The sequence below is a fragment of the Vicia villosa genome, unplaced genomic scaffold, assembly GCF_029867415.1.
Source record: "Vicia villosa cultivar HV-30 ecotype Madison, WI unplaced genomic scaffold, Vvil1.0 ctg.000029F_1_1_1, whole genome shotgun sequence".
NCBI lineage: Eukaryota > Viridiplantae > Streptophyta > Magnoliopsida > Fabales > Fabaceae > Vicia > Vicia villosa.
This window is the reverse complement of record NW_026704961.1, coordinates 551,531-579,263: the sequence shown is the minus strand read 5'-3', so window position 1 is coordinate 579,263 and position 27,733 is coordinate 551,531. Positions and strand designations below refer to the sequence as shown.

The following is a 27,733-nucleotide window of genomic DNA, read 5'->3' as shown; positions in this document are numbered from 1 at the left end:
TGCATTCATTATTGTTCTCTTGCATGCTCATCCCCTTCCTTTCACTTCGATGTTTAATAGCATTAAAATCCCCCTATCAACCACTCCCCATCCGTAAACTTCTCCTTTAATTCCAACAAAGTCTTCCAAATATATTTCTTCTTTCTCAAGCAACAAGAAGAATACACATTCACAATATAATATAAGTCATTCTTCCATTGAGCTTTAATTCCCAAAAAACATTCTCCATTAAAATAGAAATCGCCTCCACCGTCTCTTCCTTCCATAGAGTAATAATTCCTCCTGACATTCCATTAGAATTAGAGAAGGAATATCCTATATTAGAATTTCTCCAAACACTTTTTACCCACTCCTCTTGCATAGATGTCATTTTTGTTTCTTGTATCAAAAATACGTCCGCTCTACCTTTTACTATCAAAGAGCTAAGTTTTTTCTTCTACACTTTGAACCACTCCCAACGCCCTTACAGCTTCCCTCAATTTTCCTCCTTTTTCACCTTGTAAGAATTCCCATTGATTATGACTATTCCTACAAATATCTGAATATTCTGATTGATCATTATGGCCATAAGAAACAGTCCCCTTTTGAGAAAAGACTCGCTGTTAACTTCTACCAATCCGCCTGGTGTTGAATGCAGTATAAGGCAAGCAACAAACAAGATTTGGAAATATTGATCCAGGAATTATCGTCCACAGAGATGGAGAGATGCCATTCAACAGTTTCTACGGTTTCGAGCTTGGGTTTGAATGAGCAAAAAGTAAACAAAGATATAGACAGGTAAGAATAAACACATTCTTAGAAGAGAAATAACTTATCAGGAATGTAAATATATTCACTCTTCACAAACATACACTTACCAACCCGTTATACTCAACCTACGATACTCATCTATGTCATCACGTATCTCTCACATAAGCGTCCATCTCTGGAGCACAAACGAGATCATCTCACAACTAAGGTTATCTCTAACGCGAAGTCACGAGAACATCCGTATTCTCGCGTCGGCGATCTCTCGCGCCGCTCAAACACGAAAGCATTAAGTACAGATACAATCGGTGAATGCTAGCTCTAAATCTATCTCTAGAGTTCAGAACCAACAGATAATCATCCTAGATAAGGATTCAAGAAGTTTATCTCTAAAGCACCCCAAATCCCCAGCATAGAGCAAAAATCCAGGATAACATCAACACAGATTTGTAAAGCAAGTTAAATATAACATTATAATCGGTAAATATACATAAGATTCAAGTAAATATACAAACAAACCCAACCAAAGAGAAATACACAAAGAAGAAGAGAAATGAACCAAAGATCTCCCGGTTTGTCAGCTCCGTTCGACGCTCAATCCACCCCCGATCATCCGTATGCAACCTCCGAAGTTGTTTTCTAAGCTAATTTTGATCTAAGAATGAAGTTGATGGTGTTGGGACTCAAAAATACCCAACCCATGACCTAAAAATGTGATTTTGGCCCCTTTTAACGAGCTGCTGTCTTAGCAGGTCCGCTTAGCGGACCCCCTCTGCTCAGCGGACTCAAAATTGCATCCAGACGCTGATTTGCTCCGCTGGAGCTCCGCTCAGCGGACCCCCCTCCGCTTAGCGGAGTCTGCTAAAAATCAGATTTTGTTTTCGCCATAACTCGAGAACCGTAACTCCAAATTGCGCCCGGTTCGAAGCGTTGGAAAGCTTATTCAATGCTCTATCCAATAATGAATGAATGGAAACCAAATTGATAATTTTGATCATCCTTATTTTGAGTCTTTGGAAGTCCGCTTGATGGTGGCTAAGCGGGCTTTCACCAAAATTGCGAAATCGAAGCCGTGCCTTTGACACTTTATTCCTCAAGGCTCCAATAAGCATGAATACCTATAAAAACAAAGGAAAAACTATCAAATGGTATAAAAGTATATGAAAATACAACTATTCACAAAGTATACGTATTTATACACAAAACGGAGAATTATTCAAACGGTATTAACAAAAGTATCGATAAGTGCCACTATTTACATACACAAAATAAGTACATTTTGGCACTTATCACCTGGATAATCCATATTTTCTCCTAAAACCGCCTCTGAAAAAGCATTTACATTAGGAGCAGAATATTGTCTTATAGGTACCAGTTTCCTCTTCTTTTTCACCTTCTTGTTCATTCCCTTTAGGAGACCTCTACTCCACTTTCCTCCAAAATTTGCTACATTCTTGTACTTTATCTTTTTGACACAGTTTAAAGATTTGCTTGTAACAAACTGCTCCCTTATTCCTCCCTGATTAACCTTCTGTGTTGTACCTACTGGTGCCAAAATCAGAGCTTCTTTACCTAGAGAACTGTTATTTGTTGCTAGAATATTACAATCAAACATCCCATCCACTTATTCCTTACCACCATTACTACATACACCTTCCCTACTGGAAACCGCTGCCTCTGCCATATTTATTCCTCCCAACTTGTCCAAGTCACTCGAATTTTCAGAAAAATTCTCAATGGAATCTTCATCAAGACCGAACGTAGAACAAGCCACCACTTCCTCCACAGACCCCTTGTTACACCTACTATTAAGAGATAAATCGGGCTAGCTTGTTGTGATAGATTTAGTTTTTGGTTCAGTTTAGGGGCTACCATTTTGATACTCACTAACTCTACTTCATCTTCCTTTGAAGTGAAATTATTAATTCCTCTTCCACTCAGAAAAAGTTTCCCTTTACCTCTGTTGATTTTATCTACAGACTTCGCCCTTTGCCCTGAATCCTGCCTGCCATACTTAAAATGACCATTTTGGTACTCTTCTACATCTTCTTCCACTTCCTCCACACCCTGAGAACCACCTGTAAACGCCCCCTCCCTACCAGATTCACACGACCAGACTTCGTCCGAATCAAGAGACTCGGAGGAAGTTATTCCAGAGAAAAGAGAAATAGGGGTACCTGGAAAAGGCTGCTTGCACATGACTTCCTCATGCAATTGAAGAATCTTTCGCTTTTCGTTAATCTTCTATAGAAGCGTTTGTTCCACTCTGAAATCATTATCCACCATGATTGTGAATGTTGCGACATCTAAGTCCAAGCCAACAGAGGTTTTATCATCCAGGGAAATAAAAGAAACTATCGAATTCGCCACTGTAACGAAAAATTCTTCACATCAAACTGAAAAGGTACTCCATATTATTTAACTCGCATCAACCGCTTGTCATCCACAACGTCCTCTTTCCACCCCTTGATCACCTTGAACCACCTCTGCCAATTATCCTTCATAAAGATCTTCAAAGCTCCAGAAAAGTATTCTTCTAAAATAAAAAGATGTGGCCCTAACACTGAGATACGAATGTTATAGAAGCCCTCCATCTCTAGAGCCGCTTGAATCTTGTATGTTGAGCCCGGTATCACAACTTCGCCGATCATCTCCTTACAAAAACGAATCCCCTGTTGCTCCTTCGATAGGAACACCACTGCCGGCTTCATACCAGAACCCTCACCCACCTTCTTTTCTGCTAATACCTCTGCAAAAGTCCGACCATCCCTCATAACACCTTGCCCCTGAAAACGACGCTCCATACCTTCTTTCCTAATAACATAATTTCTAGTGCCATACTATATTTATTTAAGAGAATTCTTAATCGATCTTTGTTTTAACTTTTTTACTTTTGTGGAGTATTAAATTTTATATTATTATTTTTGTTAATTGTTAGTGTTCTGAAAGTGGATGAGTATTTCTCAATTTTTATTTTATAACTTGTCTATAAAAAGAGCTGTTGAGTTAATGTATTTGCTAAGGAATTTTTTTACTTTGATTCTGTATGGTACGAACTCTAATTTTGTCAAAGTTTCGGATATTTTAGTGCTGCGATTTCAAATTTAAACCTTAATAGTTTTATTAGCAAGGATATTGTTCCTTTTAAAACACTAATTGTTTTGACGAGTTCCCTTTTAAATAAAAGTATTTAGGACATAGACGTATAGTTTGATATGACTATAAGAAAGTAAATTTTGGTTGTTTGCAAACAACAAATGCTTAAGATTTTCTTATTTCTATCTCTATTGATGAGTTATATCAACACATGTCATCGGTAGAGTATTGTACTATCCTTAAATATTTCCTTCTAAATTTCTTATTTCATATTGATCATGTTCGCCATGTTTATTGCAAGACATGCTTTAACACATTTGAAGAGCACATGATTTATTATAAAGAGTTACCATGCTTCAAATATCAATATGACTTTCAAGAGTGTCCTATTGAATATATTTCGGTGCACCAATGTATATATCTATGAAGAAAGAGACGCATGTGAATTGTTGACTGATTCAAAGGATGTGAGATTGATACTTAAACCATTATAGATGTTCGGTTATACGAATGGGTAGGAGGGAAACAAACATGTGTTAGCATGATCGAGATTTTTTCACTATTACGACTGAGGACTGGAGATATTACTGTAGAATAGACAGCCTCAAAGCCGCATCAAATGAAATGTTTAAACAGAAGAAAACGTGTTCAGACAATATACATATTTTCATAACATTTTTCTTTTCATAACATTTTTCTTTGACATTTTTGATTCCCTAACCTTAAAAGACATTAGATCTTTCATAAAAAAAAATTAAAACTCAGTATAGTAGTCTAATAAATATTATTTTTAAAAATAATTTTATCATTTAAAAAGAGATAGTGGTGAAGTTTGTTGTCTATTTATTTTTTATTTTTATATAATTGTTGTTATATATAAAATTTCATAATATTGTTAAGTGTTGTTGGAGATTAATTTGTTCAGCTGATCCAGCTTCCATATAAATTTTTGTTATTTTTGCTATTCAAGACCAACTAATTAAAATATAGATGAATATGTTGACTAACTAGTACCCAAATAAACAAATCAATTTAGGAGTAAATAAATCCCACTAGTTAGGAGCATGTAAATAATGTATGTAGTTAAGCTTTAACAAATGAATTAATGTATGCGAATATCAAAGTTATTCATTCTTCTTGGCAGTTAAGTGAATCACTAACCGCAACATGTGATTCCATATTAAATATTGATAATAATTGTACTACCTGCACTCATTTCTAACTCATCAAAAACGCATTTTCAGAACTTGTTCATATACTCTTCTCGATCATCTCAGCCACGTAGAGTAAGAATTTTTATATTATTTTGAAAAGTGGGTAAGAATTTTATATTGTTGTTACAGTTTGTTTCTCCTAGAAAATTCTTGGTGTCAGAATGAAAAAGTGGGGAGAAGGATAGAGCGTCGAATAATTCAAATGCATATAGAATCCCCAGGCATTGTTTCGAGAAAGAGGAGTATTGTAAACTTTTTAGTTTAAAAGGTCTAGGTGGATGATTTAGGTGCAACAAGATTCATGCACGTTCCACGTATATATCCCTTCCTACTTTTTATGCACTTTTATTTTATTTTTTCTATTACTTATTGGGGAGTGATACCAAAAAATTTCAAGACATGCATGTAGGAAAGTATACTAGTTTCAAAGTATTCTCATATGGATGGGAATATATTTTAGCCTAGCGGTACTCATATGTAATATTATTAAGGTGGCAAACGGACATGTCCGTTTTATTTAGGTCTATTTTACAAAAATTTGTAAAAAAAAAAAAATTTATGGTGGAGCAGGTATAGTTAAGAATGTGTTAAAATCTAACTTTGTCCCACATAAAAATGATGGTTGGGTGGAGAAAGCACATAGACACCGCACCTTTTAAGTCTAAAAATATAAAATATATGTAAATGTCATGTTTGCAAAAATCCGCGTTGAAAACGAGGCGGAGAGGAGCGAACAAATTAGAGGGGTAAGAGTCTAAACCTTTGGTCCGCTCCGCTAATTTTACCAAATACTTCAATCAATTTATTAGTTATTATTCTCAACCATCAACTATAATTAATAAATTATAAATCATCAACCATAAACTATTATTTAACTTAGTCAACCGTTATTTTTTCTAAAAGAGACCTTATATCCACATTTGACATGAAGGTAAAAGATGTACCGATTAGCTTACTGGATTTAGTCTTACTTTTATTTTAGATTTATTATTATAGAGTCTCTTTTTAGGGAGTTTAACCAACTCCTTTTTAAAGATATTTGTCGGTATAAACTAGTTCTACACCATCATCCAATAGAATTATAATATTCTGGTATGTTATATCAGTATTTTTAAATTAAAAATATGTTTTATAGTTGGATACACGTTTCTGATAGATTGTCAGTGTAAAATTTATTTTACACGGTCGATGCATACACTTTTTTCTCAAAGATATTTTTTAAGTTTCTTTGTCTACTTAATTATCATATTTTTGTCTCTGATTTTATTTTATATTTATTTTAAAAACTAATGAATTTGTTCAAAAAGAATCAATAAATTAATTAATTAAAAAACTTGATTAATTCCATCTTAAGTGATTTAGGGGGATAAGTTCAAATCTTTTTTCATAAATATTTGGTATGATAATTCAATGGTCAAACATAAGCAACCATGAATCATCTTTGTTTTTCCTGACAAATACATAAATAAGTGTTTAAACTAACAATTTATATTGAGCATTCGTATAATCTATTTGAATTACATGCAAATTATTCATTTATGATTCACGTTGCACATAACGACAAATTAGAGAGCATATGAATTTCAAATTTTAATTTAAAAAAAAATTCTACAACAACTTGATTTGTTCCATCTGATTAAGTGCATATTATATAATTAGTCACATTACTTTATTATAAATTACATACACTTACTATTAACTACTAACTACCATAACGGCAAAGATATGTAACGAATTTAAAAGAAACTTGGATGCATTATTTTACTATATAGTACCCATTAATAATCATGCATGTATCAAGATATAGTTAGGAAGAATGAAATTGAATATGGTTAGAACATGACCGGCCGTTTACCAAAAGAACATGATTGAAGGATTAGATGCTTATGATATTAATGATATATTAGTATTAATTAACTACATGTTATGAAACCTGTTTGACTATATATATACAATTATATTCTTAAAAAATATACCATATCACTAGGAAGAAATGTGGACTCTCTAGTGAAACACATGAGACCACATGGAAAGGAAACTTTAATTACATGCAAAATGGAATATTGTTTATTATAAACTAATTAGGAAACTTACATGTGCAGTAGGTATATAGTTTGGTGGTTAATTATCATCAATAATCTTGTTTTAAATCTTGTCAACAAATCTTTTGCTTTAAAGTTGACCAGGATGTGTATGATATTTAGGTACAAATAGTATTCCATTTCAGTGTGTAGTGAGGGAAAGAAAAAACTAATAATATTGAGATGAATAAAGATCATTAATTTGTACCAAAAACAAATATTTTAATGTATTGCATTAACTACTTTTATTAAGATTTTTTTGTCCTAGTTTCAAGTTCAGTCATGAAATAAAATAAGTAAAGTCCGATCAATAACTATTTTTAGATTTAATTAGTTTCGTCCTATAGTCTTTTAATTTAATTAAGATTATATTTAAGATTTATCCTCTCCGTCCTCTCTTTCTCTCTTTTCATTCTTCTATTGTAGGGGTGGTTTTTGGTCATTTTTTTGCTAAAAATCACCCATCAACACCGTTTTTCTTTCTTTTTTTATTTAAATAAATGATTATTTAAATAAGTGGTTATCCATATAGAGTTGCTTCTTCTTTTGTGTGTTTTTAAATTTTCATTTGTGCGGTGTTTTTTGGTTTTCCCGTCTTAGTACAGTGTTTGTTGGTTTTCCGTCTTAGTACGGTGTTTGTTGGCTCAGATTGACACATTTACTTCAAATTATTGCAGATCTAAGGAAGACTTGGGCGTCAATGTTGCAGATCCAAAAGTATGAATATTCTGGTGACTTTTATTTTGTCATATTTATAGGCACTTTCATGTTGCCGTTGTATGCTATTAACGTAGGTGCTGCAAGATTGTTTGTAGTTTCACCTTTTTCAGTTTTTAGCGATCGTAAATTTGTAATGATCGATGTATTTTTTTAATTTGAATGAATGAATATCTTTTTAGTCAAAAAAAATTTTAAGATTCTATTTTATTCTCTTAACTAATCATGCATTATACATAATAATAAAGCAAAATAAATGTATTGACAATTTTGACAAGTGGCACAATTCTAGACAACTTACAATTTTAATAGTTTCTACTTTAAGAAATCTTATTATTATTGTTATAATTTTTATTTTGTTTTTTAAATAATTTCATATTTATTTTAGTCTTCCAAATTATGAGTAATTAAATGGGCATTGAAAATAATGACTAATTGTCACCTGTAACAGCAATTTCCTTTTGAAAAGGCATTGGAAAATATCAAAAGCGAGGATTTAAAAGTCACATTGAAGGTTGGAGGTTTAACGAGTGAGAAGTTGTCTCTCTCCTGAACTCTTTATATCAACTCTTCCATCTTCATGAATAAGGGAAGATGAGTTATTTTGTGATTAAAGTTAATTTAACTAAAGCATATAATATGCTAAAGTGGTATTTCAATGAAAATATTTTAAAGGAGGTGGGATTTCCTTTGGAGCTAATCACTTTTATTATTCTCTTTGCAGGTTGAAAATCCCGCTGAAGATTCATCCGAAGTTTTGATGACAACAACGATTAAAGTCGGTGACATCTCGTATCTCATCAACAAAAAGAGACTCAAGATTAATGTACTTATATGATCAGAAGCATTCAACAAATAATCTTGAAGCCTCAGATAAAAGTGTGAAAGCTCGTCAAGTCGTGTATGTCTGTATGAGTGACCCGAGTTTTGTAAAAGTAAGAAAGTAACATTGAATTTCTAAGGCAACACACACACTCTCTCTCACACACACACACCTTAAAATATCTTTTTTAAATGATTTCATCTTGAATATTATTTTCTAAGCCAAGCCAAATGACTAAAAAGCCTCCAATCTTTTTCCAAAAAATTTTGGAACTAACCAATGATTGGTAACTAGTGCCAATCGATTGTCAAAACTTTTCTGAGTCATTCAATCGATTGAAGCATTAAGCCAATCGATTGGAGAAGGACCAGTTGATTAACCAAACGACTAGGATAACACATTAATGACTTGCAACGAACCTATATCCAATATTTCCTATTTGGACATAGTAATCGATTAAAAGTGGTTTGGCCAATTGATTGGAGCATTATGTCAATCAATGACTCATCATTTCTGCCAATGGATTATTTCGTTTTATGAATTTTCCAACTCCTATTTAAACGAGACTCACCTCCTCTTCATTTCATGTCACTTTCTAAAGATTTACATTTCTTTAGAATTTATCTCTCTAATTTTCTCTTTCTCTCTCTAAAAATACTTTTATTTCACTTAAAGTTGTCATAGTACTTTTGGAGTGAAACATTGCTTGTGAGGAAGATTTTGAAAGTGGTTGTGTTTTTTGTTTAATTCTTAAGAGTGCAATTATGTTGAGAAGATTGTGTTTGATTCTTGAGATTAATTTTAATCACAAAATTAGTGGACGGTGGGATTGGTCCCTCTTGAATTAGTCGGTCGCCAGATACCAAGATTTCCAAAAAAAATAACTTTAATCACAAAATAACTCATCTTCCCTATCATCTTAGTGCCACAACAATATTATCATGAATACTTCTCCCTGATACAAATCTCGTCTAAAAATAATGTACAATTTGAAAAAAACTATTATTCAATCTATTTACCACCACTTTGCTAATAATTTTATATAAATTATGAAAGAGGAAAATGAGACTTAATTGATTAATAAATTCAGGATGTAACACCTTAGAAATTATACAAATATTTATTTAATTAATTTAATAATATTTAAAGATTCAAAAATTAAATTGAACAAATATTTATATAGATACATTCAATTATACATCATCATGATATATTGTTTTCCTCTATTTTTCTCATTTTTATTTCTCCACTTCTCCACATATGACTGATGATAATGATGTAGAAGAGTAGGAATATCTCACTTTTGTATGACTTTTTTTTACAGATTTTATTACTCTTAACAATTTTTTTTATAGATGTTAGAACTAAAATTGTCTCATTTTATTATTATTGACTAGTTTTCATTATTTTGGCAATAAGATTATAGTCTCACTCTCTCTTTTCTCTATTTTTTCACATAATCTCTTCTGTTTTTTCGTTCTTAGGAACTTTAATATATTGGAATAATTTTTTAACAAACATGTGATAATTATTTCCTAACAGTATGGTTTCGAATATTTTATTTTTCTTAAAACTTCATCTTCTTTAAATTTCAATAAAAATAGAACAAATACGAAGACTATAAGGAAATTTGTGTCAGTAGAATTTTACTCAAACATAGTCTAGGTTTTGAGCTACGACATTTCAAAATAAAATAAATACATTTATATTTTGATCTTTGTTTATAATTATTTTTCTATATGCATAAAATAATATTATCCTCTTTTAAACTCTGTAAAAAAACGCATCAAAAATAAAAGTTTTTAAAAAAAAACCCTCTTGATCCAACGGTACCCTTCACAATCAATTTACCTAATCACATCACTCATACTAATAATTAGTTATTTAAAAATAAAAATGATTACCAGCTAATGAAAACTGGATCAAGAACATTAAAGGCCCATCAGTTTGAGTATATTCTTGCTTTCCCACTAGAACTGTCATACTGAAAAAATAGGAACATGTTGATTATCTTCATTTTGTTTCCTTAACCCTAAGCCACAATTTTTTTTGCAACTAAGACATGTGTGTGTACTTATATAGACAGTGATGTATCATATAAATCTAATTTAGGAAGTTTGTGGCTAGGGACCATTTGATGAGCCATATGAAAAATTGAAAATGACCATCTTTATTACATATCACAAGTAAGACAAAGCAAAGCAAAAAGATTGCACCTCTTTGTGACAGGGAATTTCATGATAGTGATAGCTTTGGGTGCCTTAATTATAGATTATAGTTGGCATAAGTTTTTGACTAATACACACTAATCAGCATTTAACATCATTTGTCCAAATTCATGTCTAATAGGCTGGAATATTTGTAGGTAGCATATACACAGTTACTCAATTATTGTTAAAGGAAAGACTTTATTTTTATTGAGTTTATTATTCAAATTCTTCTTTAAAATCCTCTTCTTTATGGTAGGAATGTATTATTATTTTTAGATGAAGTTCAAACGGCGGTGAATTTCAAAGAATTTTTAAAGGCGGAAGATTTGAAGATTGATGATAGTGGTGAAGGCTTGATTGTCTCAAGAAGAGGAAGTGGATGTAAAAGGATGTTAAAATTTAAGAGGATTAACAAGTCAGAGGTAAAATACTATAATTATCATAAAAACGGTCAATTCAAGAAGGATTTTCCAGAGAAAAAGGTTAATGAAGATTTTGTTCAACTTGTGGTTGCCTTAGATTAGAATGATTATGAGAGTGTTGATGTACTAGTAGTATCTAGTTTAGAGATTGAACATAGTTGGATCTGAGACTCAGGTTGCTCTTATCACACGTGTCCAAGAATATAATACTTTGAGACTTTAAAGTTGGAGTAAGATGGAATAGTTTTCCTTGGTGATAATAAGAATTGCAAGGTTCGTGGTATTGGTATGGTTAGACTTAAAATGTTCGAAGATTGTGAGTTTATTATTCACAATGTGAGGTATGTTCCAGAACATAAGTAAAATTTGTTATCCATAAGCATGTTTGATGATCCAAACTATTGCACTAGAGTTAAACGTAGAATGTTGAAGATTTTGCATGGTGAAATTGTCATTGTTAAAAGGTCTAAAATATATGATTTATATATTTTATAAAGTTCAAATGTTGTTGTTCATTGATCATTTATTAGTGAAGACTTTCATAACAAGATTAAGCTATAGGATTTGAGGTTAGTTTATGATAATTATCTAAAAGTTGTTTTAGAATAAGATAAGGGATAAAAATGTATGAGACCACTAAGTTGTCATTGAATTTTTACGATAAGGTTGGTATCAAAGCAGTTTAATTGGTAGATAATTCTTTCTAATAAAGAAGAATAGTTTGAAGTGAAATTTCCTACTACGAATACTAGTAGTATTGAAGAAATGTTATAGAGAGGCCTTTAGTTACAACTGAACTAAAACTGATATTGAAGAATAGTTATAGAGAGGTTTTTAGTTCTAATAAAGAAGAATAGTTTGGAGTGAAGTGAAATTTTCTTTGGATTCAATGTTAGTTAATTGTCTTTATAAACAGTACCCCTTTACTCTGTTTAACATTAATTCTGTCCCATTGCTTATCAAAAATTTTATCGGTCGGAAAAGAATAACTTAGTTAGTAACCAAACATTTGGGAGGCTTTGGTTAATATGCATAAGGATTTTACTTATGCATCATGCATAAGTCTACATAAGTCATTGAATCGTGTTTTTAATCCAGTATTGAGTATTGAGTGGTGAGTATTAAGTATTGAGTAATAATAATTGATGTCTAGAATTTGATCCAATGATCCAAGGGTCCATAATAATCTATGCATGGTGCATAGATTTTTATCTATACACGGTAACTGCACCCCATTTAGGCTATATTTGAATTTAAGATTCTTAATTTTTTTTCCACATTTGATATGTGTAAGTCATAAATAATTTTGGCCTTTAAAATGTATACATAATATGTGATGATATTTTATGTGAAATTTTAAATTTGAATTTGAATCTGAATCACCAGGATTCTTTTTTCATTAAATATTTAATTTAAGTATGTATTTCGGCTAAGACAATAGCAAAATCAAAACAAAAATAAATTAAAAAAGTCGATAAATGACCTAAATGAAATCTTCAATTGTCCATGTTAACTATTGGTGCATTTTTATTTCTCAAATGATAAATTAGTTTTTAAAAAAATTATTCCAAGTTACTATTTTATAATTTCAATGTAACCCCATCATATATTTCCTTATAATTTATTATTCTCTTTCCTTTTTATTATTTAAATTTTTCTTTCCAATGCCATTAATAATTTTTTTTTTTTTTTTAGAAATAAGGAGGGCCTAAGTTCGAAAACAATGAAACTACACGCACACTAGCTTATCTCTGCAAGCACCTCTAGCATCCTTCTGAATCAGTCTCACAATGCAGTTAGGCGCACCATGATATATAACCATGTCATTTCGAATTTCACATCCCATTGTAGCAAGAACATCAACACATTTGTTCGCCTCTCTGTACGAGTGACAAATAATTTTTTCATCCAACTATCAATAATCCGACAGATCTAATTAAGAAGAGATAAACTCTCAATCATATCAAAGCATCTCTTCTCAAGAGCCTTAAAGACCTTAGTGGAATCCATATTAATCTCCACTTTGACACAATTCCAACCCTCAAGGAGTTTGAGACCTTCACAATTATTTTGTTCTTTAAGTTATAAATAATCAAAACATTATATAATACAATACGGAAAAGTACGTAAAAAAAACATTAACATTCATATGATGATGAAAAGTGACAATTTTATTATTATTAAAAAAATGCTACTTTCTTAAAAGCTTTGAGGCTAAAATTGAGAATATGACCAATCATTTGACATCAAACATTGACGCGTATTAAAGTGAATTAAATCTAACAATACCAAATCATTGAAAATTATGATGAGAATGTGAATGGTAAGAGAATTTCCACACCTAGCTTACATATGCTTAGGTCTAGGGTAAGGACCTTGTAGCCCTTGGAAAAAATGGGCCAACAATTGATGAGAAAATCAGGTGAAGTAACACTGGCACAAAGAATGGACCAGAAATCATAACCTGGAATAAACTCCGTTACTCGTTTTCTTGTAAACCAAAGCTTATCCAAATCCACAATCACTCAATAGTAAGGTCACAGTTGTAATGCCTGCAAATTTAGACAAGAGTATAGGGTGGTCCAAAATAATAAGAACTTGGTCCCAAACCCTTTTATTGGGCTTGTGCCATGTGAATTTCAAATGGGTTGGCCACAAAATGTTTCAAATCTTCACAATTTTTACTAACTTTTCGAGGTGGATTCTAGAATTCATCCGAGTCAAGTAGCATTTATAGAAATACTTACAGATTATCCACCAAAAAACATCTTTACATCTACAGAAATGTCCTAGCGAAAAATAAGAAAGTAAACACTATTGTTCAAGTTCCTGATTTTCATTACTATATATATTATAGTTGAATGCTAACAAATGAATGCCTAACAAAAGAATGGGAAAAAATAACTATACAGCTGGGGTAGCATCATGCTCATGATGCAGGATTGCAGGGATATGGCCAGAAAATGAACTATAATTTTCTTTTAAAGGAAAAAAAATCTATAAAGTAAATATAAAATGGCTTATATACAAGCACCAAATGGCACAATCAAAAAAGTATGGTAAGGTTACTCATTTAAAAATTGGAATGTTGGATTCTCAAGAAGTTCGTCTGCTGGTTTCATGTCTGAGAAGTCCTTCTCTTGCAGTGATGCAGAGAGGTCATCCACTGAGAAGGGAATGCTGTAAAAAAAAAAACATGTTATATATAAGCATTTATTGATAAAGACTTATGGTATAAGCTCTTAATTAAGTTGTTTATTCATATAGGCTTGTAGCATGTGTTAGTAAAGCACTATCAAGCAGCCTCACCTAAAACTGTCATCCAACAAGAAAGAATCGCTATGAGGATTATTGGAGTCCATCCTCATGCTAGCAAGGACCTGAAGGAAGATTTAAATGCATCAAACATTTGTCATTTCAAGGATACTTTTTGCCATGACTGGAAAAATAGAGACACGAACTTACATGAGGTGATACGCTTTGTGTATTGTAGTTATCATCCCAATAAAGTGTACATATTTTACACAGCTGCTGGACATTCAAAATCTGTAGAAAAACCGGGCAAAATATGAGAAAAAACATATAAACTATAAAAACTATGATGGCAAGAGTTAAAATGTTAAGAGTATAATGGCGAGTATAAATGAGGGATGCAAGTCTCATGCACGGCACATGTGGGGTTTGAGACGTATAGACTTACAGGGCATAAATCATTAACGATTTCTTCGTACGAAATCCTATACTTTTGATGAATAACCTGTTATATAAAATGAGATGTAGAAGTAATTAAAACAAAAAAGTTAGATTTTGATCATTTCATTTAAAAGAAATATACATAGAAAAAACAGAAACTTGATCTAAAAGTAGAAGCAAATGACAAGTCATTTAGCTTTACTGGATTCAAGTTGTAAACAAACCTAATCATCATAGTTTTGGCCTTTCAGGGTATATGAGAATCAGGTAAATAAAATTAAAAGGAATTGGGATGAAAAGATACTATATTATCAAGCGAGACACACTTACCAAGAACCCAACAGCCTGTCTTATGTGTTTGAGTTCATCCCAAGACGTTCCTGCATACTGCAAAGTTAAGGAAGTTATTTTGGAGCTTTAATGAAATTGTGCACACCAGTGCTAAAATGGCATGTCATCACAAATTCAACATACCAAGTAACATGTGTGCGAAATCAAGTTTAAAACATAATAGTAAAAGTGAAAACAAATTACCTCCTCCTTTGCTTGGCAGCACCACAGCTCTAATTCAGCTAGTCCAGCTTTCACATATTCCCCATTGCTGAATGAGCAACAACCGGGACGAACTAGAAGACTAGAAACCATTTTAGGGAGGTAAATTGTTAACTTCACATTTATAAAACAAAAACATTACAATACAACAAAACAAATTATGTTAAAGGAAGTGTATCAAAACCACTTACCTATTGAAGAGTTGCACGTTGATATATGAGAATGTTTGACTGAAGATCTTTCGGATAAGAACTGGAGGCACCTGAAACCCAAAAGATTATTTATCTTCTTTCAGTAATTTTAAAAATTGAATGGACGGGGCTAACATGGAGGTAATTGCATAATATTCAGATGTTAATAATCGCAAAGCTCCTTACAAAGTTCTCTTTCAACGTGCATAAGAGGGCGTTGAGGGATGCGATAATATTCTGCCAATGAGCCATTGGGGAATCTTTACCAATGGACCGGGCAGAGCGTAACACTCCCTTTGATGTTCTTGGTGCCTGTATATCATCAACGAGGTTTGCATAAAGAAGAGAATAAAAAAATCTGACTAAAAGCAAAATGTAGACTCAATCTTTTTGAATTTTTAGAAAAGGGAAAAATGTGCATGGAAACATACTATGAGAACTATATCAGATGAGGCAACTGTTCATTTAAAACCAACATGAGTTTCCAACTAGATTTCAACACACCTGGATACATAGTGCAAGAACCGACGTTAACTCCTTCATCAAGTTATCTCGAATGATGCCATATATTTTCTCCAAATAGGCTGTGAGCTGCTGCTTGAAAAGTAAAGCAGGGTACTTAGCCTCTACCTTGCGTACAACCACTGATGAAGGGGAAACAAAGCTGGCAGATGAAGGGGATGAAAGAAAACTCTGCAATTTACCATTGAAATGAATAAGAGGAATATTTTAATTTTGAAGTGTTTATTGGAAATTAGAAAATATACAATTTAGTAAGAAATATTCATTACCTTAGTCATTCTTCCAAAGAGGGATGTTGGATTAGGCGGTTTTCCAACCGGAGTTGAATTTGTTGAATTCCCAGTATTCAGGCTTTGTTCAAGTAAAAACAATAATGCTGATAAATTTGACATCCAATAGGCCATAAGATCATTGTCATCTTGATCCTGCAAGGTAAAAAGAGAGTATGTTTGAAGAATCCAAATAATTTATTTTAAACAAGTGCTCTAATACTTCTTTATTATACCAGAAAAGAAAAGCACCATAAATATAGATCATCATCAAACATTTCAGTTGTCAACAAAAAAAAAAGGTGAAATACAGTTTAAATTGTCACAATTAATTGGATATTTGCATGGTGTATTTCATAATTAAATGCTCTTGTTCTAAGTTTAATTTATTTCCTATGCTTTTTCCCGGTGTTATCATGTCCCACAAAGTATAACTCAGAATAGTGTAGGAAAGTCACCTCAATTGCGGAACCAATCATCTGGATAAGGCGATCAAATACACTAGATCTTTCATCTTCAAATGATTTCCAGTGGAGAAGACATTTGTAAATGGTAAATGCAGCAATAGGCTTTCCATGGTTGAACCCAATATTTTTACTAACACAGTTGACAAGTGAGTCGAAACTCCCCTGCAGTGAAACAGGATTTTAAGATTGAGAATCGTACCTTTGATGAAAATTCTATGAAAACTAACAGCCAAATTCTTAAGCTTAAGTACATACATGACGTCGTTCACTGCATGATTTCTTCAATTTTGAGTCAGATTCGGTGCCAAGTTGTTTCACTTTCACAGGAGTAACAAATGCATCCTGTAAAGACAAATAATTTTATATTTCACTAGACGCGGTCGCTTGTTAAAAGGGACATAGAAATAATAGCAAACAATGTACTTACAACGTCATTCTGTTCTTCTGCTGCATGGTGACCATTTACCAACTTCTGCATATCACAACGTCAATATTTCAAACATAGGCGTAATAACAGAGAATGAGGACCAACGTAATTTAGCTGCTATAAATTTACCTCAGATACAGGAGTAGAGAAGTTCTCCGCTGTCGTTTTCATAGACGGGTTTAACAGAGGTTGTGTTTGAAGAATATGTTTTGCAAGTTCCATGTCTGCAAATTTCTCTTCAAGCCTATCAATATTAATTGAGAAATTAAAATGGTCATCGAGAAAAGGGTAACTGGATGATTACAGTTAGAACTAGAGGTGTAATGTTCAATCAAATATTTCTCTGATATTAGCAAAACTTAATCATGAACCATACCTTTGCATGGCAGTCTTCATCTGGATTACTTTCGATTCTGCATCCAAAGCTTGCTTCAACCTTTCTTCACTAACTTTAGTTTCCTCTTCATACCTTTTTTCTGTTTCATCAATTTTCTTTTCCAGTGAACTCACCAAGTTCTGTAAAAAATTCCATAAAGCATTATATTAGTAATACAATGCGACAACCTATTTTATGCTAAAATATCTGAAGCATACCATCAAAATACTAATACTTGAATTAAAACACAGATATCTAAGCCCAAAACCACCTCACCTTGAGTTTCTCGTTTTCACTACTTAGCTTCTCCAACAAAGCATGGTCAACAACTGGAACCTCTTGAATGGCAGGAACTTTCTCCTCCAATATTTTTGTAGCCTCCCGCTCCTTTTCAAGAAGTGATTTCGTTTCTTTGAACTTAAATTGCATCTCTAGCAACTCTGACTGTAATCTTTCATTTTCTTTTGTTTTGGCTTCTTCAATGGCCACCTATATTTAATATTAGAAGCTTATTGCAACGTCAGATACTAAATTCTATGCTACCACTTTCTTACATGTTTGACAGATAAAGCAGACAAAAAACTTTTTTATCAGTTAAACAAATCATTGTTGTTCCACTACAATATTTTACTGAATTTGGAGTATTTAATTCATACTATGTGAAATTTTCCAGTATACCACAGTTTAATGATTTATGTTAACAGTTAGTACTAACAAAATCTTAGTCATTGATTTACCCTTAAATGTTTTTCCAGCTGCCACTTCAATGTAAGGTCTTCAACTTGTTTTTCAAGCTTAGTTTTGGCATCTTGGAGAGCCCCTGTTTCTCTCGCAGCCTACAACCAAAATAGCAAAAATCTCAATCATTAAATGAGAAAAGCAAAAGAGGCCGATCGTCAATGCAAAGTCATTTAGAGCATCTCCAATGGTGTAACCCATTTTTGAGTTCTTTATGGGTCCCACTAGCCACATCATCTTAAAATAATTTTTATAATTTTTATTTTAATTGTATAATTCTAAAAAGTTATTATTGGGCCCACAACTTTACCTCATAAACTAATTTGATTGGGTACCACAATTTTTTCATAGTTGCATTGCAATGCAATGGTACTATGATGTGGCATGTCTAGGTGGAGAACTCAAAAGAAAATACCACCATTGAAGATGCTCTTAGTGACAAAACCTAATAATTTTAAATGGTTCCCCCTCCTTACCACAAAAAAAAGTCACATACCTTAAATTCATTCAAAATGTATTTTAATTGCATCTCTAGCAACTCTGACTGTAATCTTTCATTCAAAATGTATTTAAAGCCGCCAACTCTTAATGTTCATAGAATTATAAGCTCATTTTGTATAACTATCATCTCGATTCTCGAGTCATATCAGTAATATGATAATTATAACAATTTTACTTAAAGCTAATATTCATTGACCAATTCAAAGGTTTAACTTCTTAAAAAAAGGTAATTACCATCTTGAGTTTCCGCAATTCTCGCCGGGCAACTTTTCCTCGCCATGCACATTGTGTTGCAATTGCTGCCTTCTTTAATTTCGTGAAATGAAGTTGTGCCAAGTATTTCCTGTAGTGGCTCTGCAAGACACAAATTCATCAGATTTGTAAAAGCTTTTTAAACCAAAACAAATAAACTAAGTTCAGCCATTACAATTTTGCATACAATGGATGAACAACAACAACAGTAGTAAAAAATGTTCAAAATATCTTTTAATGATATCTTTTCCAAATATTCCCTACCTGAATGACAACAGTTGCAGCAGTTCTTCTTCTAAAGTGTAGGTCACATCGAGCACCCATTGCCCGCATACCAGTCTGGATAGAGACAGCAGAGACATACATTTCTTTGTACGCCTTCCTAGCAATATGCATGCGGAGACACCTTTGAATGAGCAGACTAGAAGCCTCCCGCCGTATTCCCTCGAAAACTTGCCTCACAAGTTGTCCTGCAATCAGTATAAAGCAAGCCATTGGACTTCAAAATTCGAAGTTGTTACTGTGAGCTAATATCTCGAGAAGCAAAGAGCGGATACCTCTGCATGCAGCTTGAATCTGCACGGCTGACAAACGAAGTGAAATGAAACTTTGATGTGCCAAATAGGAGCGGACTTTCCTCTGAATAATACTTGCTGACTTTCCTAAGATCTCACTTCTACGGGTATCTAGTTCTGCCATTTGACCAGCTCGAAGAAACACCTTTGTTTTACCAATCTATGCCAATAACCAGTCAAATTAGTCAGAAAAGGATAATATAAACTTGTGTGGCCAATCTGAAATCACTGAATGCAATGGTAATAGTCACCTGATAACCCTCAAGTCCAACATTCTTGAGAATCCTCTTGCAAGCAGTGGCCTCGTCAGAACTAGCATAATTATAATATGTAATAAGTAAACATTTTCAGACTAGCAACCAACATTCCTGATAAGGAGGGTGAACAACATACCTTCTGTCCAATGCTTCGGAAGCAAGAAGGCCAAATCGATCGACAAATTCATCGAAAGTTTTTCTAGTGGGATATCCAGCACAGCTAATCCTAATTGCTTCCATAACTCCCTACAACCAGATAAACTAATCAGCATAAACTTACATAATCTTTTGCTGACTTTCAACTACGACATGAAGTATATGGTAAAAAAACAGGATACAAACTGTTGCAGTCTTACCCCACAGCGCAGTTGCTGCAAAACATTTTTATTCTCAAAAATTGCCGGTTTAAGAAGATTATTAGGTTTCACACATCGAATGTAGTGTGGCTCGCTGGAACTTAGAGTTTCAAGTAGAGATTGCAATTGAAGCTGCAGTGCAAGATATATGAAGAGTTTTAACAATCCCAAAGATTAAGCAAGAAAGATACATTAGTTGTATTTTTATATAAATAAAAACACCTTAAATCCGGAGCCTATTGAAGAGAACTTAGATTGCTTAGAAGTTTCCACAGGTGAAGGGGGAAACAAGCCCGACACAAAGGAGCATTTGGAAGCATTAAGAAGTGCCTGGTGTTCCGCAACAACATAATCTTTGTTCTTGTCAAGGAAAAACTCAGTTTGATAAGTGACCTACAAAAAAGAATACACAAATCACATCAAGCAATCTTGACATGCATTTCGTCACATTATGAATCCTGTTTATTATATTTCTGAACTAAATTTATAATTTTACCAACTTACATCACCAGCATAATGGCATATTGTGAAGTCACTAGGTGATAATTTGGGCTTGCTAAACCTTTTATGGTCTTTGAAGGTCTGATACAACTTTTGGGAAAAAGTTTCATGCGTTGATCTAGGAAACATACTGGATAACACGCATATAACTAATTTATTTAGCATCCATAGAAATTGTTAAAGCGAATAAATATGGGCTCAGTATAAATGTGTACCAAGCTTCGTCCAAAAGCGAAATAATGCCACCAGGTTTCTGAAATGAATGCAAGGCAATTCAAAAGTTAAAAATATTCCAACTGATAAATATATATTCATTAATGAGTAATAATGTTTTCTCAAATAAGCGCTGAAGTTAAAACAAAGTGGTAGTTAAAGTAAAAATGTTTTCTCAATCAAATAAGCCCTGAAGTTAACTTTCCATGGGAGTCCATTGTAAGCAAGGATTTCTCCTTAGAAGGAATGAACATCATAGATAAAAATCATGCAAAGAGAGATAAAGACCAATCAGCTCAAGCATAGCAGAGTTAGAAAGAAAAACCTTTTCAATCAGATCCAGAATATCTTGATTATCCACAAATTCAATGTAACTCCAATCAATTTCTTCTTTTTTGTATTCTTCTTGCTCCATTTTGAAAACATGCTGTAAAACAAAATATTTGAGGGCAAAAATAGCATGTGGAGTAACAAAAAGGTGACGTGATTGTCTGATTCAAATACACAATCAATTATAAGCGGAAAATATATATCTTCCATAAAAATAAAAAAGAAACCTGATTAAAATGCTGCTGAAGCTTTTCATTGGTCAAATTAATACAAAATTGCTCAAAACTGCAGAGTACATGTGACAGACAGGGGATTAATATCAAAATCAGGGAAAAGAATGTCATTTCATAATAATGTAGATTAACAGGAAACCAAACTGGCAAAGCGGTTTTTAACAATACTCAAGTTTATTGGAGCAACTGTTGATTTGAAGAAACTGTTCCGTGCTAATTACACAATAAAAGGTGTACTAGTTACACACCTGTTAGCCTTGAAACTCTCAAAACCATAAATATCCAGCACACCAATTATGGATTTTGACTCGGGATCTTGGCCGATGGAATTATTTATTGTAGCAACCAACCTGCAAAAGAATGACGGAAAATTTACCATATGATACCAATACTTGGGAACGAACTGACCAAATTTGTAAGTACCTCTAACCAAGGTTCAAAAAAGCATATCTGACCAATCTGTTCACAGACTTACCAGTCAAACAGTCTTGTGTATACAATCTTAGCCAACGCATCTCGACTTTGTGCAGCAGCTTCTGGATCCAGCCATCTTGTAACTGTTTCATCACGAGTAACAAGTACACGTTTGCAAAGAGAATCTTCAAGTGCCTTTGCATCACACCTGAATAAAGTTTTTTAGTCAAGGTGGAAACGATATAAAATGTAAATTTTAAAATGGTGCAAATGTTCAATGTTTGCTCACATAAAAAGCTCAGCTGCAGTCTGTAGGTGGAACCGGGATTTATCATCTTTGGGCATAGATGAATCTATCTCCTCCCCTTTCACAAATTCAATGTTCCCAAGATGCAAAATTGCAGCAACAACTTTAAATATTGCATCCTGGAGAGATATGGAATAAATGGCAAAACAAATAATTGAGTTATAGGTCATACTTGAAAAAATTAAACATGAAACTAGAGAAACTCCAAATAAAATACCTGTTCCTCAGAACCTATTCCAACAACATCCATTGCGTTTCTTAAAGCGCTATATTCTTTAGATTCATCAACCCCGGTTAATTCATAGCAATTTGATTGATTCAGATAATGAAACGTTCTTGGATGCCCTAATTTGTACTTCTTAACATCCTGTAAAAATCACAAAAAAAGGTCCGGAAAAATTAAAATGCAAAATCCCAAAATGCCAAGCATGAACTTACCAATAAAGAACTTCCAAATATTCTACAGGTTCATTTGTAGACAGTTTTTTCTACCGTTAAGTAACTGCATTTTAATTTTATGAACCAAATTCCTAGCCTAAAAAACAAATCAATATAAAAAACTAAAGAATCTTGTTACCTCTGTAGGTGCAGTACAGAGCATGTAGAAGCAATGGTAATTCCTCTCAGGATCTGACACTTGGCAAACACGTGATTTTTCCAGAAGATAAGTTCTGATAGCAGCGCCTGATATTCTTCCTTTTTTATCAAATTGAATCTCCACGAACTTACCAAACCGACTGCAGAAGTCACAAGTGAGAAAAAATAAAGCACATAAGATGGTATGGCATAAACATTTGCACTATAGTCACAACCAGAACACTTATTATTTTTCACCTTGAATTATTGTTCCTCACAGTCTTTGCATTGCCAAAAGCTTCTAGGACGGGATTTGACTGTAAATCAAGGAAGAAAGTATGAAAAAAAGGTCTACTTTAGTTTGTTAAGATTGTTAGCAATGATTGAAATTTAACAAAATAAATAGGTTATGTTAATGAAATCAGCTTGCCAAACTAAATTTGTAAAGATATAATTCTCTAACCTCGAGGACTTTTTGCTCGACAGTTCTACCTTCAGCAACAGCCGCTCTCCCTCCCATGTAAGCAAGATATCGCATGAGTAACTTAGTACTTTCTGTTTTACCAGCACCGCTTTCACCACTCACCAATATCGACTGGCTGATTCCATCATTTATCATGAGCCTAAATACACATATAATTTATATAGTCAAACTTTATAAACTAACAGTATACTCTAATTACAGGATATGTATGAAAATTACCTATATGCTGCATCAGCAACAGCGAAGGGATGTGGACTTAACTCACCAAATGCTGCTCCTCTGTATTGCGCCATCATATGGCTATCATATAAATGAGGAAGCTTTATGAACGGGTTCACAGCAATCAATATATTCCCAGTGTAAGTCTGAAAGCAAACAGTTGAAATTGCACAAGTTAATACAGCATGAATGAAAACATGAAAAATCACACAATAGACACCGTTTAAGGAGCGTTGGGAACCAAAATGCGTACATAAATTTCATTGATTTCGTATCTTGATCTCAGATTACTTAGGACTCCAGGTTCATGCAGGTATGCGAGCTTTGTCATATCATCCACTCCACACGGTGGAACTTCGGTATCTTTATGATAAATACTGGAGGCTTTAACAACAACCTGCATATTGCCAATCATACATATGATGGGGACAAAATAAACAAATTCTAAAGCATCTGAAAGTTCAAAATTCTGAGTTAAAAGAAAGAACATATGTACATATTATGCTATCCTTCAAAGAAATCAAAACATTCATGTAAAACCGGTAATTCAAAAAACAGAGAAATGCATTAGTGAAGGCCAAGATTAACTTTGAGCAAATATTACAAAATGCACTCACCGCCTTCCCGGAAGTGCAAAGGACTTTGATTTGTTCTCCTTTAATCTCCAAGACCTCGCCATCTATCCAAGCTACATCAGAATCCTCCAACCAAACATGGGTCCCAACTATAAGATTGGCAGACGCAGCAGCCTACAATCCAAAATTTATGCACAATCAAGCAACTAGGGTAAAGCTCATAAAAACACCGGAAAATGGAAAGGTCAACTTTGGACCAAATTAAAGAACATAGAAAAAGAAGCTATCTATACTTAGATTTGAATAACCAATTCAAAACAGAAGATTCATTAGACAGAAAAAAAATCATAAAATTCAAAGTGAAATAACTGCATATCAATATAAACTATAGTTAAAATGAAAATCCCTAAGACTATAGAGTTGGATTCCTGTCGGCAAATCCTAGCTGAACTGGCAAAAACCGATATTGCTAGGTTGGATGTCAACACCGTGGTTCGAACCCTAGCTGGCTATGTTTGGATTGATGGACTAGAACGGAGTGAAGCGGAATGAAACAGCACGAAATGGAGTGAAGCTGAGCAGAATGTAATAGAGATTCCATTCCATTGTTTGTGTATTTTTTTATAATTTGACAATACAAAATAGAACAAATTAGTTCATTCTATCGCATACACCTCTAAATTGGGGGAAATGAAAACTAAAGAATAGAATGGAATAGGATGGAATGGATTCCATCATGTTCCATTCTATTATTTACAAATCCAAACAATGGAATCTTGATATATACCACTCGATTTCATTGTGATTGTGTGCATGAGTTTCTAGTAATTATGATCAATTCGTCTACAAAATAAAAAATAAAAAAATGGATTCCTACATTGTCAGCTAGCAATAAGAAAGGGCAACATTCATAAAAAAAGAAAAACAACCATTAATAATTGTAACGTTGATCAGTTCTAAGATAAAAAAGAGACCCTAATCTGTTTTCTATCATAATATATATTCGCAGGTGAGTTCAGTAACACAAGGAAAACAGCAGCAACAACTCCATTTGCCTCAACATAACGAACAGCACAACCTCATTATAATCAATACAAGAAAAAACCACACCCCCATTATCCTAAAAAAAATTCAATTCCAACAGACTTGAAATTGACTAAACAACTACCACAAGAAAAACCCAAATGAACAAGAACTAAATACCATATTCCAAGAAAGATCTGACGAAAAACTCAGCTTGCAATTGGATCCACCTCCAATGACAACTCCACCACTTGAAGCTCAAATTTAACGCGGTTTACAACAACTTTCAAATGCAGAAAACGGTGCACACGGAATAAAAAATGGTTATGAAGTGAATAATATAATGATAATGTGGATAGAACAATGAGAAGCTTAAAATGAAAAGCCCTTTAACAAAAATCAAACTTTTGAAGCATACTGCAACTGTAACAGCAAAGTTTGGTGCTGCAATGGCGTAATTTTCGTTTCTGAGAGTTTATAGCGTTCCTTCTATTGGTGCAATTAGACATGGCAATAAAACCCAGACCCACGGGTACCCACCCGAACCCGCCCCGAAGTTGACGGGGAAAACCCGCTTTGACTGGGTTCGGGTTCGGGTTTGGGTTTTCCCCGATTAGAAAACATGGGGATGGGTCGGGTAATGGGGACACTAGTACCCACCCCGAACCCGTCCCCGAACCCGCCCCGTTTATTTCAATATGTACATTATTATTTATATTTCATAATTTATATTATTAAATATGTGGCTAATATTTTAATAATTTGATTTGTATTTATTATTTTAAATATTTGAAATATATGTATGAAATTTTTTGAGATTGTTTTATTTTGTTATTTATAATGTAATTTGATTTTTGAAAAAGTAAATATTTTTATTAAAAAAATTGATTTTACGAAATACATGGTGGCGGGGCGGGGATACCCGAACCCAACCCGAACCCGTTAAGGACGGATTTGGGTTTTAATTCCCCATCCCCGTTTGGGTTTGGGGCGGGTAACGGGGATTGATTGGGGATTCGGGTTTGGGTTTGGGGGAGGTAAAAACCGTCCCCGACCCGCCCCGTTGCCATGCCTAGGTGCAATGTGGTACTAATATATTTTCATTTCCTTTTTTTTTTATACCGATTTTGGCCTTTGAATTTAAAGTAAAAAATAATTATTCATTTATTCTAGATGAAACTCACGTGACACTCAAACTCACACTCACACACATAATTTCATTGATAATTAAATTAAACAAATGAAAAAATTAAATGAAAAATGTTATTATAGGTATAAAGCAATGAAACGGTTCGTTTGTTTAAGCAGTAGATTTCCGTAAATGCCCTTTTCATGACAAATGTCACAATCAGACATGATATTGTTGGAAATTTAACATTAAATTTAAAAAAAATCAAAATATTTGAGGCGCTAAACTGTGTCCATGATCACATCATATATGGTAATGGTACCCACTTAACTCAAAATCTTCTATAATTAATACTTCATCTTTCTCTTAAAAAAGGTTTTGTTTAAACTTTTCTAACGTTTAAGACTAATTTAATGTATTAATAAAATTATTATTTACTTAAATATTTTTAATATAGTTTTAAATAAGAAATACAATGACTTTGACTAAATATTTTTAGTAAGATTTTTTTCTTGAATAAATATACATAAAAAAAAACTAGGGTGACAAGAATTTGAATTAAGAGTCTACGCATATAAAGTATTATTATTTTAATTTATATATTTTAATGCTTTCCTACTTTGTAAATATTTATGAGAGTATGAATTGATGAATAACAAAAATTTAGTTTAAATATTTTAAACAATGATGTCATAAGATGTCTTTGCACTCTAATTTTTTTAATAATATTTTAATAAATATAAATACTATTATTTTATTTGTGAGTCAACTATTGTCATTATTATATTTTTAGTTTTATGCATTATACATTAATTTTATAATTGTATTTTTTTTTCTTCTTTTTCCTTCCTCTCTCTCAAAAAGGGGTGATTTAGGATCAATTTTGATCCAAAATCACCCCTCCAAATCGTTTTTGTTTATCTATTACTTAAATAAGTGATTTTCACACCTTTTCTTTTTGTCTTTTTTATGATTTTGTGGGTCATCGTTTGTTTTGATTTCCCATATTTCTGTGGTGTATTTTGATTTCTCGTCTTTGTGCGGGTATTTTGTTTTTCCGTTTTTGTGCGGTGCTCATTTGTTTCAGGTTGAAAGATTAGTTTCGATCTAGTGCAGATTCAATCAATGACTTTGGTGCCGTCAACGCTACAGATCCGAAAGCATGATTATTTCGGACATCTCAATACAGTCAATACATTAATATTTGTAGGCATATGCAATTTGTCGTTTTATGCTATTAACA

General features: G+C 32.9%; 1 protein-coding gene across 1 annotated transcript; it reads right to left on the bottom strand.

Moving 5' to 3' along the window:
• Nucleotides 1–13,012: 13,012 nt before the first annotated feature.
• LOC131622328 (myosin-6-like) lies at nt 13,013–26,339 on the bottom strand. Its single transcript, XM_058893357.1, has 39 exons — nt 25,542–26,339; nt 24,381–24,512; nt 24,017–24,160; nt 23,764–23,909; nt 23,524–23,683; nt 23,319–23,377; nt 23,062–23,221; nt 22,702–22,851; nt 22,467–22,603; nt 22,239–22,385; nt 22,012–22,113; nt 21,758–21,815; nt 21,526–21,627; nt 21,203–21,240; nt 20,991–21,117; nt 20,709–20,879; nt 20,487–20,618; nt 20,267–20,376; nt 20,125–20,185; nt 19,856–20,033; nt 19,563–19,768; nt 19,281–19,400; nt 18,545–18,643; nt 18,084–18,296; nt 17,808–17,947; nt 17,561–17,675; nt 17,432–17,476; nt 17,260–17,346; nt 16,996–17,166; nt 16,538–16,693; nt 16,251–16,439; nt 15,933–16,058; nt 15,747–15,817; nt 15,538–15,637; nt 15,334–15,390; nt 15,011–15,067; nt 14,776–14,856; nt 14,620–14,690; nt 13,013–14,490 (listed from the first exon to the last, which is right to left on the bottom strand). The coding sequence occupies exons 1-39, from the start codon at nt 25,542–25,544 to the stop codon at nt 14,376–14,378; spliced, it is 4,536 nt and encodes a 1,511-aa protein (XP_058749340.1). The 5' UTR covers nt 25,545–26,339; the 3' UTR covers nt 13,013–14,375.
• Nucleotides 26,340–27,733: the final 1,394 nt, after the last annotated feature.

Excerpts from the sequence above, each read along its gene's own strand:
- LOC131622328 (XM_058893357.1), bottom strand. Across the intron at positions 18,644-19,280 it reads AATTGCGGAAACTCAAGATG|GCTGCGAGAGAAACAGGGGC; the intron begins GTAATTACCTTT and ends TTTTGGTTGTAG. Across the intron at positions 17,167-17,259 it reads CATGCAGTGAACGACGTCAT|GGGAGTTTCGACTCACTTGT; the intron begins GTATGTACTTAA and ends GTTTCACTGCAG.